Here is a 20,007-nt window from a genome sequence, read left to right as displayed (position 1 = left end):
AACGCTAAATAAAGGCGTTGCTGCTGCCCAGCGTGGCACAGCAGAGAGCACCCGTCCTTCTCGCACTGACCTTCCTCGGGGACAAGCAGGGGGTCTCCTGGCCTGCCGGATAGCGGGAAGAGCTCCCACCAGCACCTGCCGGGCATCACCCTCCTGGCTTTTAAGGCATAAGCAGCAGCTGCAGTTTGCGGGGTCCGCCCTGCACCATGGGCAGCTACTGCCCAGATGTGGGGGTCGCTGCAGGCAGCTGCTGGCCAGATGTGGGGACACCACCATGCAGAAGGCAGCTGGAGGGCTGTGGCAGGAAGGGCGGCCAGCGGGAGGGAGCCATGTTCCCTCCACTCTGATGCAGGCGCCTCCTCCACTTGCTGGCCTCGGTGCCTGCCGGGGGGGTCTTGTCCCTGTGCAGCTGCCCTGGCGCCACAGCACGAGTTTCCCCTTCTGTAGCTGGAAAAAAGAAAATCCCAAAACCAGCAGCAGGAGCGCAGCCCCTTCTAATTATGGATAGGTTCTTGCAGGCACGTCCCCACTGCTGTCCCAGCAGTGCTCACAGGAAGAGCAGCACCGTCGCTGTGCTCCCCCCAGCTCACCATGCCATTTGCTGGAGCAGGGAATGGGGGCTGTGGGCAGCTGAGCCCCCCGGCTGCCTGCCCAAGACCCCCCCAGCCCCAAAACACAGCTGGGAGACGGCTGTTGGAGTGACCAGGCCATGGCAAAGCAGGCAGCAAAGACCCTGAGCCCGTCCAGAGACCTTCCCCCAAAACACAGGCTGCCTGTGGATGGAAACAGGGAGACACTCCACCCACCCACCCCAGCTCTGGGGAGCATTAACCACAGGAGGCTCCCCACACCCTGTCCCCATTTCCCCACCCCACAGACCAAACAAGTCGTCAGGCCCCAAAGAGCTTCTCCTGCCCTTACACAACAGTGTCCCACCTCTGCTTGTCCCGGGGCTGCGCACCATGCCACCCCTGCCACCCCGCAGCCAGGACAGGCACTCAGCGCCTGGACAAGCTGCCCACCATGGTTACACTGGCCCCAGTGAGGTCTCAGCCCCATGTGAAGGCACCCACATGCTCCCCAGCACCATCTCTGGCTCCTGCACCCACCAGCAGCCCCACGACCCCAGGGCTGGGGTATGTCCTGTCCCCCTGGCCAACCCATGCCAGCAAACATCACCCCAGCCCCTCCGTGCCACCCACAAGCCAAAGGCACAATGTTTCATTATTACATATATTTTTCTTTTTGCAGTTTGAAATAATTTAAAAGAAACCCACCAGCCCGTGGGCACAGATTTCCAGCACTGGCAGGGAGCCCTGCATCTCCTGGGGTCACGGAGATGGGGTGTCCCCACACTGGTCACCCCAGGTCCCAGCAGGACAGACCCACCCTGGCTCAATAGCAGGGCTGGGGGGTCCCCAGTCCCCACGCTTGTCGCAGCTCCTGGAGATACAGGACACTGGTGGAGTCCCTGGCCAGGAAACCCCACCTGCCCCCACAGCAGCGGGGAGCCAAGTATTGCACCCGAGCAGGGCAGGTCCTGGCGCCGTGGGGCAGCTTGGTCCATGCCGCGCAGTCCTGCAACATCCCGGGACATCGGTGGGACATCGTCCTCCTTCCACCGGGAGCCATGCCGGGGCTACCGGGGCGCCGGGCGGTGCCTGAGCACGCGGAGGGACAGGGTGTCCGCCCGGAGCAGCAGCTCCCGGATGCGGGCCAGCCCCAGCCCCGAGACGGCCGCCCCGTTGACCTGCAGAATCTCGTCCCCCACGCCCAGGAGCCCCGCGTACAGCTTGGCCGTGCCGGCGTCCGCCATCTCCTGCACGTAGACGCCTGCAGAGAGGGACAAGGTGGGTGAGCCCTCCACCTCCTGCACCCCATGGCTGAGCCCAAGCCCCCCAGTGTGCCCAGGGGCTGCACGCTGGGCCCGTGCACTGCAACAAATTCACTGTAAGCAGCCTTTGGGATGGGCTACCTGTCCCAAGCCAAGGGCTGCTGTACCCACGGAACTGTGCGTGGCTCAAGCCACGCATGGCAGCATCTCCCCACCCACCATCACTCCTTTGGGGCGCAGTGGAGATGGACCAGCCCCCTCCTACCATCCCCAAGCTTGCACCTGGGGAGGGACAAGAGCCACCGAGGAGGGGCCGTGCCATGCCGTGCCTCCCCTGAGGTTGGTGTGACGCTTTGGGATGACCCCATGGTACCTGTGTCGGGCCGTCCGTGCCCGGAGGTGACGCAGAAGCCGAAGGCGCCGTGGGGCGGCCGCTGCAGCTCCAGCTGGCTGGTGCCGTCAGGGAAGACCTCCACCACGCGCCCCACCGCGCGCAGCCGGCCAGGTGCCCCGATGTCCTCCACGCTCAGCGAGCGCCGCGGCCCCGAGCCCCCCTTCCTGCAGGGAGAGGGGAGGCAGGAAGGGGGATAAGCAGAGAAGCCACTAGGGACTGGGTGATGGGGTCCCCAAGCTGTGGCCGAGCACCCCGAAACAGCCGTCCTGGGCACAGTGGGGCCATGCTGGGACCTGTCCTACCTGTCGGCCATGGGCTGGGGCAGGAGGTAGGCGCTGGCGCGGGGTGCCTTGCCAAGGAGGGGGTGCAGGCTCTGGACGGAGGTGGCTTTTTGGGGCTGGCAGAAGGGTGACACCTGGGAAAGAGCATCCAGCTGAGACGCGGATGACCAGGAACACCGTGCAGCACCGCAAGCCCTTCACCTGCTGACGTGCCCAGGGAGCAGGGGGACATGGGGGCATCCCACACCCCCGTGCCCCCACTGAAGTCCTCCCCAAACACCAGTGAGGAGGGATAAGCCGGTGTTGCTCACTTCAGGCCAGGATGCCCCCCAGGGCAGTGGGGTTTCTCAGGGAGGCTGGGACACACAAGCCACGACCCCCAACCGAATTACCCTATCTCCCCTCCCAAAATCTGCTCTTCCACCTCCCCTCAACTCCCTCCTTCCTCCTCCCACCCTCTATTTGACTCCAGGCTTTTCAAACCCAGCACATTTAGGCTGGTACATGCCCCTACACCCCCCTGGGACCACTGGGACCATAGAGCGATGCTTAGGAATGCTTCACCCCAGCCCAACACCCCTCCATCTGCAGGACCACCCCCATCCCCACACAGACTCCCCCCCACCATGACGGGGTACATTTCAGCTCACCAGCCGCAGGGACTGCAGAGAGGGCGACTTCTTCATGCCAGGGCCATCCTGGGGGGTTTCTCCGGGGGCCGGGAGCTGCTCCATGCTGTAGCAGCGGAAGCGGCCCAGGCGCTGCTTGGTGCTCTGGCTCAGGCTGCACAGCAGCTTCTTCAGCCCCGACGCCGAAGCGCTGCTGCCCTTCCGGCTCACTAGCCGCCCCGGCTCCCTGGGTGGAGAGGGACAGTGGTCGTGGTGGGCAGCACGACTGGCAGCTGGCTCAGGGCTGGAGGTGCACCCTGCACACGTCTTCATGGCCTCGAGAGCCATGACATGGAGAGCTTGGGGTGCAGCCACCTCCCCGCAGCAGTAACCCAGCACGCACAAGCAATGGTTTCACAAGCCAAAGAGACCTAAAGGGCTCCCGACCTGTTTTCCCCATAATTTCAGAGGTTTACCACCTTCCAGATCTCTCCTGCTCTCTGCCTAGAGAGGCTGCATCCTGCCCAGGGGCTCGAAAGACCCAGCGTCGCCTCTGAACCCCACTGCCAGGCTGAGCGATGCTGTGCCTGGCACGGGTCCAGCAGGCTTGTGTTCAGGGACCCCCAAAGCAGCCCCTGTTTAGCAGCCCACCGTCCCCAGAAGGGAAGACCTGGCATCCAGCGAAACCCCTCCGAGGCTGCCCGCTGCAACACCCTGGGAAGAACCAGGCACGGGGTAAAACGCAACTGCCCCAAACCCACTTGAACACACACACACATGCAAAATTGTCACTCCCGGATTTCCAGTGCCAAACAGCACAGTCTCACCGGGAAGCTTTGGGGTTCCCACCGGGAAGCCTTGGGGGTCCCACAGTGCAGATGCCACAGCCCCTCGCTCCCACTCACCCACATGCTGCACTCCCGGCTGGGTGCCACTGCTGCTGTTCCTGTCTGGGCATTCCGGCAGCTTCCCCGGAGGGATGAGCAGCCTCCCGGGACGTAGGGGTAATGGGGCCGGTGGTGGGGAGCGATGGTCCCCCTGTAACTGCAGTGAGACAGTCACATCCCCACTATGCTGGGGACCCTCCTGGCACCCCCATGCACCAGTCTCTTACCTCTGCCCGTCCCCGGGGGCTCCTGCCCGTGGGTGTTGTTGCAGTTGTTCGTGGACAAGGCACGGAGGGGGCTCCCCGGGAGCCACCTGGGGCTGCAGGGACCCCGCCGCTCCCCCTGCCCTGCCGTGCCCCCAGGCTGGGAGGGTGCAGGGCCCCCACCCTCGGGCTCCGGGTCCCGGGCTCCTTGGCTTGATGCCCGGCGGCTGCCACTGGAGAAGAGAGCTTTCCTGCAAGGCACCTGGGAGCAGGCCTTTTTGGTGGGAGGGGGAGCAGGGAGGTGGGTGCCCGGCATGGGGGTGCTGGCCCCTGGCTGCGAGGAGGGGTTTGGGGGCTCGCTGGGCTGCTGTGGGGTAGAAGTGGTGTTTCCCACCCCCTTGCTGCCCCCCGGATGCCAGCGGGGGTCCCCGTTCTCCCAGCTGCCGGTTTTCCCCGGTGGTGGGGGACAAACAGCCTCCGTCTGGCTCATGGCACCACCTGAGCCCCCATCCCCTGTGCGGGGACCACCGCCGGCCGCACACGTCCCCTTCCTGGCCTTCGCCTCCGGCTGCGGGGCGGCACGGGGGGCCCTGTGCCCACGAGCCCGGGGCTCCCGGTGCCCCCGTGGGTGGGGGCTGTGGGGTCCTGCCTCCTCGCTGTCTGTCCGGCAGCCGTCGGAGGTGTCGGTGCTCTCCAGGGCCGAGTCCACCTCATCAACGTAGGTGACGTCCCCAATGTACGTCTCCTTGATCTTCTCGGTGTGGATGCGCTGTCGGGAGGGGAGGATCCACAGCGGGGACCCCCGGGGGCCTAGAGCCCTGGTTTTGGGCTCCGGCCGGGCAGTACTCGGCCCCCCACTATCCCCTGGGATGCTCCCTTGTGCCACAGGGCTGCTTTCAGCCGCGGCAGTGGCTGCTGGCCCGTTGGCACCCCGGCCGGCGCTGGCACCGAGGAAGGAGCCACAGGCGCTGCACTTGTCCCCAGCCACCAGGTCACCACTCCGGGCTTTGGGTTGGCCAGTCCCGTCTCCTGCTTGCCCACTGCTGGCTAATTCCGGTGAGGAGACCGCCGAGCCCAGTGCCCGCCGGTGTCGCAGCTGCAGCCGCTCCAGGTACCGCACCTCGGCGTCACGGGCCGACTCGTCCTCGAAGCGGACACGGGACGGGGAAGGTCCCCGGGGCCGTCGTGGCCACCCGCAGCTCGACTCCCCGCTCGACGAGTCACTCAGGCTCCCGCCGTCCCGCGGGGCGACGCTTGGCCTCCCGCTGGCCTCCCTGGCATGGGGACAGACAGACGGACACGGACAAGCTACCAGGGCTGCCCTGATCCCTTGGGAAAGACAATGGGAGGGGGAAAACACCCAGCGCAGGAGATGGGGCAGGAGGAAAGAGCAGCCCGTGCTCCGGCGCAGCATCCGGCTCCCGCTCTCCTCCCAGCCCCCTACCCCGGCTGCCACCGCCCAACACCCATCTCCTTCCCCTGCGCCGCCATTAATCCGTGCGGGAACACGGAATCGCATGTGACCCGGCACATGCGGTCAACCGCGGCTTTGGTACAGCCCTCCTGCGCCGAGCCTGCTCCGGGGACGCACGCCCCGTCAGCCGGGAAACGCAAGGCTCCCAGCCAGCCGGGAGCACGCCCTTAATGCCTCCATATTGCCACGAAATGCAACTAAACACCCCTCAAATGTTGTGTTGCGAGGACCTGACGCGTGCCCAGGCAGGGGGATATGTGCCCAGGCAGGGGGATGCTCACCCTGGGTACCAGGCAGCACGCAGCAGCTCCGCATACATGTATGCATTGCTCTGCACGCGTGTGCATGCTCTGCACACACACCTGCACGCTCTGCACGTGTGCACACCCTGCACACATGCACCAGCATGCTCTGCACGCATCCGCACGCTTTACATGTGCCATGCATGCTCCGCACACACGCCAAATCCACACGCACCACTCCCCCCACCCCCCCCCCGAGAGCACCGTGGCGCAGGGGTCGGGGAGGCAGGAGGCAGTCGGGGGGTGCTGGCACTGACCTGGGGCGCGGGGCGGCGGCGGTGAGGAGGAGGATGTCGTGGCTGGCACGCAGCGGGTTGGTGCGAGCCTTCATGCGGGCGCGCTGCAGCAGCTGCTTGGCCTGCTCGTGCCGCGGGCTCAGCTCGAGCTCGTGTGCAGGGACGAAGGCCCTGCGGTGCCCGCCGCGGGGAGCGGGATTAGGAAAAAATAACAGGGATTAGACACGGTTTAACAGCGATGACGAGGCCGCTCTGCCTGGAGAAAGCGGGGCCCAGCTTCCGTTCACGCTGCCGCCCTGGGGGACAGCCGGGTGGGAGCCCCCCAACCCCAGCGGGGTCAGGTGGGGGGAGAGGGGTCACACCCCAACCTGGGGATGCTTTGGGGGGAGGCTGAGCACCCGCGCAGCACAAAGAGTGGCTCAGCCAAGCAGCGCTTGGCTCCAGGGGCACCCTAGAAGTGGACGGGGAAACTGAGGCAGGTCCCAGTTTACACCTCCAGTCCACACCAGTGTAAATCCCGCAGCGATGTAAATGCAGGTAGGTGGGAGGACGACCCACTAACGCCGCCACCTTCCCCTTCCTTGCAGGGGGTCTTCCTCTGCACCCCCAGCCCCCCGGCTGCAGGGTGGGGGGACCTGCGGGCTCTGGGGGGGGGGCACAGCCCCGCTCCAGCACTGCCTTCCCCGCTGGCCATGGCCCTAATCCCCCTGATTAAAATAATCAGCTCAGGCAGTCACTTCGGGGAGCCTGGCCTTAACCTCTTCACTGCACGAGGGTGGGCGCACGCCGGCCCCCAGAAAAGGCCCCTGTGCAGCACCACGGGGGGGTCCAGGCCCCCCAACTCCCAGGTTTTGGCTGCCCCTGCTCACAGGGAGCACAGCGTCCCTGGCTCAGCCTTGCACCACCGGTCACAGATCAGCCTGAGCTGCTAGAGTGGAGCAGAACCAGTAACCACAATACAGGGGGAGATTCCCCACTCACCTGCTTCCCCCCATGCAGCCCCCCAATCCCCGGCCCTGATCCCCAGCAAACCTGCCCATCCCACCTCTGTATTTTTAGTCCGTACCTCTGAGGTTTATCATTAGGCCAACAAGATTACACATGCCCGCCGCCTCGATCCTCTTAAGCACCTGGAGCAAATTTCTACCCTGTTCCCTTTCCCCAGCTTCGTTCCCACCTGGGGTCCCAGTGGGGAACCCCCACGCACAAGCACCACATGGACACCTGGCTCACCCCGAAGCATCACCCATGCCTGTCCATGCTCCTCCGACAGCTGCCACGCTGGGGGGCTGCCCCACAGCCTTTCCCCACCGCCTGGCCGAGCCCCAGCGCTCATTTGCAGGGTGCATTTAAAATACAAGACTAGGGAGGGGGGAAGAGGAAGATGTTCCCCCTCCCCACCACCACACTGGCACAGACCTACCTGCAGCCCTCGGCGTCCTGCAGCGAGACCCCTGAATCCCAGTCCCCGTCACTTGCCGGCACCTCTAAAACACAGAACAGGGAGAGGTGTCAGCCTGGCCAGCCCCCAGCTCCCACCCTGGCACCCCCAGCCCCAACAGCTCAGCCCATCCTAACAAGCGCCCTTTTTGGAGCTGTCCCAGCTGCTCAGCTCTGGAGAGACCCCAGAGGAGCGGGGTGTGGGGCAACAGCACCCAGAGTGGGGTGCACCCGCGTGGATGGGGTTCACAGAGTCACTAGGGCAGACGCTTTCAAAGGAGAAATTAATTCCCTCTCCTGGTGGCAGCTCGCAAAGGGAAGGTGATGCCCACAGGCCTCGAGTGCCCCTCGAAGGGGGTTTCCTGCTTTTTGCAGTGAAATTCCTCACCGGGATGCCAGAGGGGATGGGTGAAGCAGCACCCCTGTTTCGTTTGTGGGCACCTCCAGCAGGTGCTGGCGAAGGAGCTCCAGCATCCATGGGGGAACAAGGCAGCCCCAGGGTGCGAACCAGCGCGGAGCTGCACCTGGAGCATGGGACAATGAAGGATGGCACCAAGAACCCCCCCGCTTCACCCCAAACCATTTCCTTCCCGCTCTCCCCAGCTCTACCGAAACAGCCACCGCCTGCCCGAAATACGCACGGGGGGCGGCGAGGCCCAGCACCTCCTGCAGCAGCCGCCGGTTCCTCTCCACTCGCTCGGCCAGCGAGAGCCTCCCCCAGCCCTCCGCTGTGGCGGGGGACATGGAGGGACCCTCCCTGTCCTGCTGCGGGGTCCGTGCCTCTTCTTCCAGGGGGGGTGTCTCATGGGGGGAGGCAGAGCCCCGGGACCTGCTGCCCTCGTTCCAGGGCAGCTCGGTGCCTCCCGGCACATCTCCCTTGGATGCTGGCACCCGCCAGAGCCCAGGGGTGCCGGCACGGGGGGCTGGGGGGCCGGTGGCCACAGGCTTCCCGCCATCCAGCAGCCCATCCGTCAGGTAGGTGCGGAGCTGAGCCCGCGGCTCCACCACTGCTGCGTCCACATCCACCCCTAGCTTCCCCCGCCGGGCACGGGGCTTCTTGGGCGAGGGACGTTCGGGGGTGGCTGCAGGGGTCCCCGGTCGGCCAGCCGCTCGCTTCTCCTTCAGCGCCTTCACCTTGCCCTCCAGGATGGCGTGGGGGCCGCGGGCGGCCTCGGGACGCTCCGGCGAGGTGGGGGCTTGGCCGTGCTGCTTGGGGGGCCGCGGTGCCCGCCGCAACTCACTGGACGATGCCCCCTCCATGCACCCTGCGGGGAGAAAAGCCGGGGGAGGGTGGGCGAGACCCCACGCTGCCCTCACCCTCTTCCTCCCCGGCACCCGCCTCAGCGTCTCCCACAAAAACAGCATCACTCCCACCAGCCTGCGGTCCCACAGACACAGCCATGCCCATGCCCATGCCCGGGGCGGGGGAAGACGTGCGATGCCACTGAGGTGCACAGGGGACAGGGACGTGGCACAGCACGAGGCCACCCACCCACCCTCTGACACTGGACCAGCATCGTCCTGGAGCAGGGGAACGGGGAAGCATTGGACCCCCAAAGCGGGTGGCCAAAGGCTGAGCAGGAGCCCTGGGACACCCTGCAAGATGCCCCGAGAGGAACCAGCACTTTCTGAGCCACACCAGGACCCCAAAACTCCCCCAAACAGAAATCTCTCATGGCTGCAACTCACCAGGAGTGCCCCTGGACAGACCCCAGCCCACTGCTCCAGCCCAGCCCCAGGGTCACACGTGTCACTCATCCCACACTGGCCTCGTGGTCCCAGTGGCACCTAAGTGCTGCTGCCCCCTGGCACCCCACCGCCAGCACCCCGTTCCCCACCAGGACCCCTGGGGGAGCATCCCCCGTGGCCGGGGCTGCAGGAGCATCCCCGGGGCACCCCCCAGGCTCCATCACCCCCCCGGGGTAGAGCAGCAGCAGGATGGGGTAGCGGGTGGGAGGGCGAGGGCTGTCCTTACCCTTGGAGCAGCATCGGGAGAGGGCTGGGAAGAGGGAGAAGAAAGCGGAAGAAGGGAAGGAAGCAGAGGAGGGAGAAAAAAAAATTAAAAAAAAAAAAAAGGAGAAACCAGCAAATCCCAGCCCCTTCAGCCGCTTGGCTGGGCTGTGGGGCTGTGGCCGGCCCTGCCTCCCACTCGGGCCTCCTCCTCCTCCTCCGCGTCCCCGAAGCGCGCACCCCATGCCGGGGCGCCCGGCCAAACCCTGCCCCGGAGCCAAAGCGCCCATCCCCGCGTCGGCTGGCGAGTGGCCCTGAAGGGCAATGCTGCCGTGGTGGGGGGACGGAGGGGACCCCGTGAGTGGGGGGAGCCCAACAGCCCACACCGGGACAGAGGGAAGCCCGGCCGCCTTGGCCGGCTCTCAGGAATGTCCTTTGTCTGGGCTGCGGGTTTGGGAGGCGAGCGGGGAGCGAAGGCGGCCCACCTCCCCCCGCCTGCTGGGGGGCACCTCTCCCCGGGGTGCTGGGTGCCAGAGGGGTCTGCCCAGCACCACTGGCTGGGGCTTCAGGGGACCCAAAAAGGATGGAGAGGGTGGTCCTGCCACAGGGGGAGCGTTTTCTCTGACAGCCTTCAGAGCGGCAGCAAAGCCTGTGGCTTTGGGCACCCTCCCAGGAGCATCCCAAGTTTGCAGACATGCTAAATATTCCTGCTTTCCCAGAGGCCTAATCCTGCCCGGACCCCACGGTGAGCCAGGATCCACTGAGCATCTTCAGGCAGGACAGTGGAAGCCAAACTTGGGGCATCCACATCCCATCGCCCCGAAACCCAGCGTGCAACACGCACCCTGTGGAGCTACCCACTCCCCAAACCCCCCTGCCCTCCTCCCGAGACCCCGCAGAACTCATCAGGCAGGAGGAGTGTCCTGGGTGGGCACCGCTCACCTGGAGGCACCGGGGCCACCGTCCGCAGGGGGCAGGATGGGTGCTGCCAGGGCCATGGGCATCCCAGCCCCGCTCCGGCTGCTGCTTTAAGCTGTGGCTTTTGATATTCGTGATTGGTTTCATAATCCCGATCAAAAGGAAATCGCTGGGATTATGAAATTGTTTTAATCCCCCCAGCTCCCGCCGCGCTGGCCCCCGCCAGTGCGAGCAGCAAAGAAATCACTTTTATCTTCTTAAAATGTCACCCACCACCCCAGTGGCCCCGGGGCCCCCGTCACGGCCAAAATTGAACCCAAGGTCTTCCTTCCCTGCAGGGGGCCTGGCATGCCAGCAGTGGGGCTGGCTCCTTGCTCCGTGGGCAACAGACTGAGCATCTTCCCCTGGCTGCTCCCAGGCAGGAGGGAACCACTGGCAGGTTTGGGTGGAAGAGCCTCCTCGCCCCGTTCCCCAGCCCTGGGGCATGACTGCCCTGAGATGCCAGGACCCATCCTTACCTCCATGCCGTCCTGGGGAAGGGGTCCTGGCTCCTCTGCCCAGGAAAATGTGCCTGGGAGATGTCATCCCCATTGAGCTGGGGACAAAGCGCCCAGTGAGGTGCCAAGGCAAGGGCGGGTAGGCTCCTGCCGCCAGCCGGGCAGGGAGCCGCGGGCAGGGAGTCACAGCCGGCAGTGCCCGGGGATTAAACCTCCAGGAAGCGGCTGGCGCGAGCAGCAACAGGCTTAGAGTAATTTCAAGGCGCCGGGCTTTCTTCTGGAGGAAGATTGATTGCAAGAGACGATGGAGGGATTTAAGGGAGCCAAATGAAAGCACAGACCCCAGACAACCCAGGGTTGGGCTGCTCAGGCTCTGGTCACCCGCTGTGCCAGCAGGACAACACCTTGGACCAGAGACAAGCTGGAGAGAGGCAACCAAAGGCTCCCTGAATGACCGAGAGCCTTTAGCTGGTACGGCACAGTCTGGGCAGGAGGCTTCCTCCAGCAACACCCCCTGCGTGTTGGGTTTGATCCCCTCCTGCCCATCTCCATCCCCTTCTCCAACATCTCCCTCCTCCAAGCACCTCCAGCCTTCTCCTGGGACACAGATCTTTCCCACCCAAGGATGCAAGAGCAGCATCTTTACAGACCGGCAGAAGCAAACGCTTCATGGGTGGGTGCAGCACCAGGGGTGGGACATGGGAAGAAAAAACACACAGACTGGGGACAAAAGAGCCATCAGAGCATTGGAAAACAAAGAGCTTGTAATAATGAAAAAAGGACAGATTTCGTAACCAATCACTTTTTCCTTTGAAAAACACAATCACAGTAACTTTGCTTTATACAACCACCTAGAAACTATGAAACAGTATCACATTGTGCATTATTTTTTTCTTTTTTTTTTTTCTTAAAACCTACTTATCAAGAAGGGTATTCCACACTCCAAAAATTATATCCATTTGGGGAGGAAAGAGGAGACAGCTAATAGCGCAGTCACAGATACATCATGAGTCCAAGCAAGCGGCAATTCTTTGTCCTCACCTTTTCCACTTAGCCAAAAAAAGAAGAGTGGAGAAGGAGATAGCAAAAGAGAAAGGAGGAAAGAAAGCAAGCACCCACAGAGGACTAACCACACTCCATAATTACTTTTGACATCTACAGGGCTTCATAGAAAGATCATTTAGACCAACACAACGGGGAGGAGAGAGGAAGGCGTCTGCGGGACCCAGGGGGGAAACTGTGGCGTTTCCAGCCCGGGCCCCTTCCGAACAACGATCCTTCGCCAGGACCTACAGGATGGGGAGGACATCACAAGTTCTACCAGGCTGCCCAATTTCTCCTCTGGAGCAAAGAGTTTGCAATTTGGTTTCTAAAGTTTGAGGGACTGTCAGGCTATGAGGCGTCTTCCCAGGCAGGGTCGCTGCCCCCTTGTCCGGTCTCTCCCCGGGGCCGGAGCAGCCTCCGACTCCCACCAGTGACGGGGCTGGGGCATCAGCATCCGCGTACACCCGGTATCACCAGCCCTTTCCTCTCCTCCCCCTGCAAAACCTGTGTTTCTCTTGCAGCCAGGGTGCTGCAGCAGGGACGGAAGGCCCAGAGGGATGCCGACACACTGGTTTAACCCCATGGTGGTGGCGGGTCGAGAGCTCATCCCAAGGTGCGGTATTTGGGATGGCATCACGGAAGGGAGGCAACAGTTGACGAGGTGACAGCCACCGGAGCCCAACTGTGACTGCTGCAGAGCTACCGTAGGGATTTTCTGCTCTTCCCCCAGGAGCCCCAGCCCCTCTTTTTCCAAGGCGACAAAACAATCTGATCACTTTCTGGAATAAAAATCTAAATTAAAAAATAAAAAATGCTTAAGGCAGAAGATCATCTTCCCCCTGCGAGTGCAAAACAGGACAGTTGAGGAGAGGAGGGAGGACACAGACCTGGGATTCAGCACGTGAGCAAGCTCATGAGCAGAACGGCTTTTGTGTTCCCCAGGGGAGCCAAGCCGTGCCCGAGTCCCAGGGCATATCCCGGCGTGGCACCAGGGCCACAAACCCCCCCAAAAGCCTGGGGCACAGCCCGGAGTCACGGGAAGGGAAGCAGTACACAGCAGCATCCTTGCAGCGTAAGGCCAAATTCACTTGGCTGTTCAAAACTCAGGCAAAGCTCAAAGGCTTTGCGCCATCCCTCCTTCCTCCTTTACTGCGGAAAGATCCGCAGTAAAATTCCCAGGGATTGTTATCTCCTCAACCAGGACTGCGCTTTCCCTCCCTGCCTCTCCCGCGGCTGTGGGGGTCGAGCGCTGGTGAGGACGCAGAACCAGGAGCAGCAGAAGGTACTGGGGAAGTAAGAGCCGCAGGATCCAATTCTGCACAAGAAACTTTTTTTCCCCTTCCAAGATTTTCACGTCCAAGGCTGCTGCCGGTCATCCCCACGCATCCTGCATATCGTTGGCTTCGGATGAACGCCAGCAGCAAAGACATGAGCAACCTGATCTAGTTGGAGATATCCCTGTTCCTTGCAGGGGGGTTGGACTAGATGACCTTTGAAGGTCCCTTCCAGCCCTAACCATTCTATGATTCTATGATTCTATGACATGGACAGAACAAGGAGGGCTGGGAGCGGGGCAGGGACAGGCGTAGGATGAGCAACAGTTGACTTTGAGAACGCGTTTGGATTTCGGAGGTAGGAGCTTAAAGGATACGTACAGGCCACAGCCATGAGCGCTCCAAACACCTTTCTTTTCAAACGTGGTGGGTGGGGCAGCACCGGTTCCCATTGATGGAGCAGCTCTGGCTCCTGCTTGCCAAGTCCACAATGCCCCAACCTGCCCCGCTGCCCTCAGGGAGAGCACCCACAGCACCCGGCATCGCCGCCCCCCGGCAGCGGGACCTGGCATTTCCAGTGACACAGTCCCAAAGCCACGCAGGGAACTCCAGCTAGCAAATAAAGTCTGGACGCTGCAAATCCTAACCTCCTGCAACCCGAAAATCCCTGGAAGAGCCAGGAGGATGGAAAGCAGCAGGGAATCAGCATGGAGAAGTGAGTTCCAAAACGCATTGGCCACAGCGCAGCATCTCCTCCCCACAGACGGGACAATCTGCAAGGGTTTCAGCCAGACAAAAGTGGCTTCCACACTGACCTCGGACCCTCACGCGACAACCACCTCGGACAAGCTTCCAGTGCACCGAATCGCTCGGAGAGGGAGAGCTCAACATCCAGAACCCAGCACTGCTTCGCAGCAGCCAGAGCCCAGACCTGTCTCAGCTTCCAGCTTCCATCCAGCGACATCCCAACAACTAAGGCGCTGGTTAAAAAAAACCCACAACAGTAACTCCAGCTCCTTCTAACTCTGCTCTCCGTACTTCTGGCTTGTCACCCCGCTGTCCTCCCTCCAGGCGTGTTTCCAAGCACCCATGAGCAAAGCCCGCTCGCCAAACGAAGCCCCCCCAGGACTGTCCCGGCTCAGAAGGAGCGACGGCGCTATTTTCTCTCACCATCTGCTCTGCTTCCTTACGTCTCCCTTTATTGGCCAGATGTTCTCGCAGACGAGGAGCCATCTCAGCTTTAGCACTTGCTCTTGGGAGGAATCCGTACGTCTGATTTCTCAGAAACCCTTTCTGGGAAGGAGGGAAGAGGCAGAGGCAGCACTGGGAGCCATTAAAAGCCATGCCTCCAGGAATTCCGTCTCCTTTTCCCCAAGAGAGCATCATCACTGCCAAAAGGGATGATGTTTTATGTTAGAAGATAACATTTGCTGGCTGTAGCACACCTCCTCCCCTCTTTCTTATTTGTCCTGCCAGCAAGGACAGAGAAAAACAGGAGGGAAAGAGCAGAGCGGGCAGCAGAGCAGGCAAATGGACTGAATTCTTGCTTTCCCTAAGGATCTGGGTAAACTGCAGAATAAGAATTTAATCACTCACAGCTTGACCCTCCCCACCAGGTTGGGAAGAAGACAGTGGGATGGTGCAGCAGGAGGCAGGACGCAGCTCACCCGGCCATGCCCACTCTCCCCAGCCCAGCTGAGGCAGGCAGAGTGCTCCCAGGGGACTGGCATCGCTTCAAAATGTCCCTCTCTATTTTTCCCTCCCTCCGAAAGAACGAATTACCAGTAAACTCTGTTTCTTTTTGTAAAGAACCACTTGCCTAATTACCAGCACTGGTTTATTTTGGATCGCCCCCTCCCTGGTGCAGCTGCCCTCCTCTACGCACCCCTGGGTAGGAACAGGCTTCACTCGTCCCCCACCGCTCTCGCTGGAAACACCTACGCAAGGTTTGGACACGGCAACAGCTGCTGCAAGACAAATTAGGAAGCTGAAATGTTTTAAGGGGCTTTCTATCTCAGACTCCACTTCCATACGAACAGGAACCCTCCGTTTCGGTAAGAACAGACTAAAGGAGTTAAAATAGGGGAAAACGGGCTCCTGTTGGGCATGGAAAGGATGAACAGCACAACCCCGCTGCTAGTCCAGCTGCCCTTCCGCTGGAGCAGACCGATGCTGCCGGAACTGCAAGGGGGGCACACCAGTCACACCACCACGCATGTGCACGGACATCTCCTGGCAGGTCCGTCCCGTTTTCAACACAAGCTGCGAGCACTCACAGGAGCGTAGGCAGTCACAGGTTTGCCGTGTCGCCCTTAGCCTGGCACAGGTTTGCCACTGCTGAATTTTGATCTGTTTCAAATCAAACGGAGAGAACCAAGTTTCCTTCTTCAGTTCCTCTGGGCAAGAGGCACAGCAAGGCAAACTGAGAAAACGCAACGCAGCGGTTGTGTGAGAAACCATGCTACTAGCCAATTAAAAAAAAACAACTACCGAACAGAAGCCGAGCAGAGATTCCTGCAATTCCATCGCCCGAACTAGAGGTGAGTCACCGGACAGACATCAGCACGAGGATCCTACTTCAAGAGTTTCACTCTTCCCTTGCAGTCCTAGCTGTGCCCCGCGGCTGCCTGAGGAGGCGGCAGTGCCACAGACCTCAGCCATGCCAACCCGACCCAGCAGCAGCAGTCCTGGCTGCAAGGTTCAGCTCCAGCTCCCCTTGCCCACCGACACCACTGCGAGAGAGCGGGGAGCGCACGGCATGCCAGGGAAGGACAGTGGGACTCCAGGATTCCCACGGGAGGAGAGATCAACGAGACCATTGAGTCAGCATCACTCTTCTGACATAATTTGCTCAGCAATACGGCTGCGCTTCACTCCAGTCTTCCCAAACTGGGTTAGTGAGATGAGGCACAGGTCAGCATACTGGGATAGCACCCAACAGAGGCTTTTTGCCAAACCAGAGGCCACAAGGAGACCTGTTTTCAGTTTCACCTTCCCCATCAGGTGGGTACACCACAGTCCTTTCCACACTCCCCGACGGCTCTCCAACGCACAACCGCTCCTGAACCCCAGCCTGCTAAACTCCTCCGGGTCCCATCCATGGGAACTGTCACCTCCTCGCCTTGTCCCACGTCACTTCTGCTGTGCTGGGCTGCAGGAGAACACCAGGAAGGCTCCCTGTTTGGTATGAGATGCCCTCACGCCATCTAAGGATTATTAAGGCTTTGAAAAATACTTTTTGATCTAGAGAATGAAGTTCTGAAGCCTTTGCTCGCCTAGCTTTTTGCACTGTTGGAAGGACTCAACTCTCCTTTCCAAAGGGCCTTAGGATCACCTGCACTACTTTCACACAGCTGCATGGAAAGTTGGCTTTGAACCGGCACAAGAGACATGCCCAGAAGCAGTAGCAGCAACTAAAACAAAAATCAGAAAGAGAAACTTTGGTTTAAAAGAAAACAAAATTGAAAAGAAAGAGAGAAAAGGTAAACACAGGTGCAAGTCATCTCATGAGAGGGGTATTTGCAGGTCACAACCCCACAACCTTGGAGATCTTGATCTACATTCCCGGCTTTGTTTTACCGTTACAACCTTCATTGCACAGGACTCAAAATCACTCTCATATGGTTGTTAAGTTTCATAAATAATGTGAAAACTCTATGCAACAGATACATCATATTTCCAAAAAATTATAAGAAAAGTTACATCAAATTAAAAAGTAGCTTCATGAATGAAGATACTGCTCTAAGTGCACTTTCCCTGCAAGTGCAGCCAGTGCCTCAGCGCTGGATATGAAGAAAAAACCAAAGCAGAACAAAAAAATAATATCAGATTTAAAAACTTAAGTCCGGTTTCAACCAGTCAAAACCGGGCCAAGCAGAAACCGAGGGTGCTCTCGGCACTGTCCCATGAGGGAGTCCCTATGATGCTTCGTTATCCAGATAGGTTTGTATGTCCTTGTTGAGACTGTAAACAATCCTTCTTTCCTGAACTGTCCTCTTTATTGGCAAAACATAAGTAAAATATTTTATTTTTTTTTGTTAAAATAGAACATGAAAATTAACCCAGAAGAAAAGAAATGAAACACAGTGAGCTTGTTGGAGTCCATAGGATCTGGTCTGGAAGAGCTCGGAAAACGTGTTCAGTGTTTTCTCCTGTTTTCAGCTGGACTGTACCAGAGATCGGGTTACTTGGGGAAGAGGGGAACAGAACGAGAAAACAAAGGATGCGGAATAAAAGACCGTGGCCATCTCATGTGTTCACTTCATTCGCTAGGTCCTCTATCAATACCTTAGTGTCAGAAGCCTTGGACCTGGGAAAAGAAAAACAAACAGAAAAAACACTCACTGGGTAGAAGAAATTCCCATTACCACATGCAGACAGTAAAACCACAGCGCACTTGGAAAACCTTTCTTACGCAGAGAGAGAATAAGCAGGATTGTTTCACGCTCTCCCCTTCTCACTGGGAATAGCAGAGCCTTATAAATATGCCCCAGCTGTCCCTCAGCATCCTTCTCCCATGGCTCTGCCCATGCCACACCGGCCACCTTCTGCCTATGGACAATGTCTTCTGCCGGGTCGTGCTGACAAACGACTGGGCACCGCTGCAGCACTGCTGGGTGCAGTGCATCCATCCACCTCCTCCACAAAAAGTCCATAAAACCTTTGCAGCAGGTGCTGAAAATCCAAAAGAGCAGGAGCACTCGCTCTGTCACTGGGCTGCGCAAAGGCACAGCAGCTTCTTTTGGAACGTGCTTGATCTATCTCAGTTGGCTGCACGTCTGAGGAGGTAAACGGACATGGTCGTAGGGGAATTTGACCAGGCTTTGGCCCACATCCCTTCTGCAGGAAGTTTTTCAGTCTCCAGCAGCCACACAAAGACTGTTGGTATGGGTCACATCCGTGCACTCTGAGCCAACGTGGATATGAGACAAGCGTGGCCCGAGGGCTGCGGCTCAGGCCAGAGCACAGCCTTCGCGTGACAGCCACAGCCTCCTTTTCCTCCCACCCAGCCCTCCCCGGCACTGATGCAACAGGGGGATGTGCTGCAGGGATTGCACAATGCTCCTGACGTGCCGCATGTCCCCAGGGAGCCCGAGCTTGCCTCCTGGCCAAAGGGCAGGGCTCTGCAGCTGCGCTGCTGGCGCACACGCCATGCCTGGATGCTGGAGCATCCAGTACGCTCGGAGCGCAGGCACTGCAGTGAAGATGAAGGTTAAGGCCTGGGGTGCAAGGTGGGGAAACATCTAGGCTGCAAGGAGGAGGGGTGGAAAGGAAAAACATATGGGTTTATATCTGGGAGAGGAAGGGGTCTGAGAACTCACACGGGAAATCTTAACCAAAGGATAACTGAAATCTTAGAGCGGTCTGAAGCCTGGAGATGGCCAGTTGATGGGGAACATCTCTTACAGGTTTGGGTTTACAACCTCTGGCAATTGCTACAGGCTATTTTTTGCAGGAGGAGAGTTTTGTAAAGAGAACTCCCTTTCCCAGTAGTTTACCAGAACCCCAAGATGATGCAAAGGATGGATCCACCCTCCAGCACAGAAATATTCATTTACTAATTGGACCTGTCCTCCCTTTGAATGACTATTTCGGCTGAGATCTTCGCATGATTACCCAGACCGTAAGCGGCCACCAGGCATTAACAACAGCTCTAACACACGATCTGGTTTGTTGCGCTAGAGCAGAGGCAAAACATACTGTGAAGCAAGACGAGGTCTGCGCAAGGACACGCTCTGGCTGCGCTTCCACTGTTTGTTCTTGCGGCGGTTTCGTACACCATCTTCCTGGTCCATCATCTGATCCAAGAGCGTCAGGTCATCGGCGTTGAGCGGTGCCACAGAGATGTCCCTCACGGCACGGAACTCACCACAGTTGTTCAGGTGCTCATTCTCCAGACGGAAGAAGTTCCACACAAATCGCCTGGGTGGAGAAAAAGTGAAAATTACCGATTCGGTTCCACTTTTACAGGCATTGCTCGTGTTTGGCAAAGCACCAGTACGTGCACCTAGATACCGTTCTCACTGATCAAAGCGCCTCTGGGAACATGCTGGGAGTTCACAGAAACAGCAAATGACTAACAGCAGCACCTGCTACGTCATCTTCCCAACTCTCCGGAGAAGAGCAGATCTGTCAGGCTCATTCATTGTCCTAACGATGACAGCCCTAGTCTGGACAGCACGGAGGCACCACGTGCTGCAAGCGAAACGCAGCCTCCGCCACCTACATGAGTGAGGTTCAGCTTCATGGGCTTTCACTTATCTTGAGAAGTTGTGGGGGTAGGTCTCCAGCTAGAGTACCTGTGTGTGAAGGACCCTGAAACCTCGCAGGATCCAAATTAGAGTTTGGAAAAGTAGCAGAGATTTGAGAATACTTGTAAACCTGAGAATGGAGTGAAATTTCATCTGGAAATTTCAACAAGGTAATTTTAAGGAGAAATTTAGTACTAACAAAACTCTCAAGATTAGGTCTAGGTTCAGAAGAAACTGCAAACGCACCATGAAGGACCCAGCCCTGTGTTGCTGCAGAGCCCTCTGCAACTTTCTTCACTCAGAACACTCTTCGGATGAAACGTTTCTGTTAGACCTAGTCTTCTACTTCAAGGATTAGTACCTTCAACGTCCAAGGAGCAAGGCGCTTCCCACTGTGCTGACGTTACATAAGTA

The 20,007-nt window shown here is 59.4% G+C and overlaps 2 protein-coding genes across 4 annotated transcripts in view; both read right to left on the bottom strand.

The window, feature by feature from the left end:
• Nucleotides 1-1,639: 1,639 nt before the first annotated feature.
• Nucleotides 1,640-8,919, bottom strand: KIAA1614 (KIAA1614 ortholog). The gene is made up of 9 exons (XM_086617774.1): nucleotides 8,301-8,919; nucleotides 7,643-7,706; nucleotides 6,241-6,390; nucleotides 4,232-5,481; nucleotides 4,023-4,155; nucleotides 3,160-3,364; nucleotides 2,531-2,643; nucleotides 2,208-2,392; nucleotides 1,640-1,833 (listed from the first exon to the last, which is right to left on the bottom strand). Exons 1-9 carry the CDS (start codon nucleotides 8,917-8,919, stop codon nucleotides 1,640-1,642), a joined length of 2,913 nt encoding a protein of 970 aa, XP_086473900.1.
• Nucleotides 8,920-17,105: 8,186 nt separating this feature from the next.
• Nucleotides 17,106-20,007, bottom strand: part of XPR1 (xenotropic and polytropic retrovirus receptor 1) — a 111,388-nt gene continuing 108,486 nt past the window's right edge. For all 3 annotated transcript variants that reach the window (XM_086617942.1, XM_086617944.1, XM_086617943.1), the window contains 2 exons: nucleotides 19,043-19,264; nucleotides 17,106-17,651 (listed from right to left, as the gene is read on the bottom strand). In XM_086617942.1, coding sequence (XP_086474068.1) covers nucleotides 17,591-17,651; nucleotides 19,043-19,264 — 283 coding nt within the window. In that variant the 3' untranslated portion in view covers nucleotides 17,106-17,590. The remainder of the gene's footprint in view (nucleotides 17,652-19,042; nucleotides 19,265-20,007) is intronic.

The sequence above is a fragment of the Tauraco erythrolophus genome, chromosome 10 (genome assembly GCF_009769465.1).
Source record: "Tauraco erythrolophus isolate bTauEry1 chromosome 10, bTauEry1.pri, whole genome shotgun sequence".
Lineage (NCBI taxonomy): Eukaryota > Metazoa > Chordata > Aves > Musophagiformes > Musophagidae > Tauraco > Tauraco erythrolophus.
This window is presented reverse-complemented; position numbering and strand designations above follow the sequence as displayed.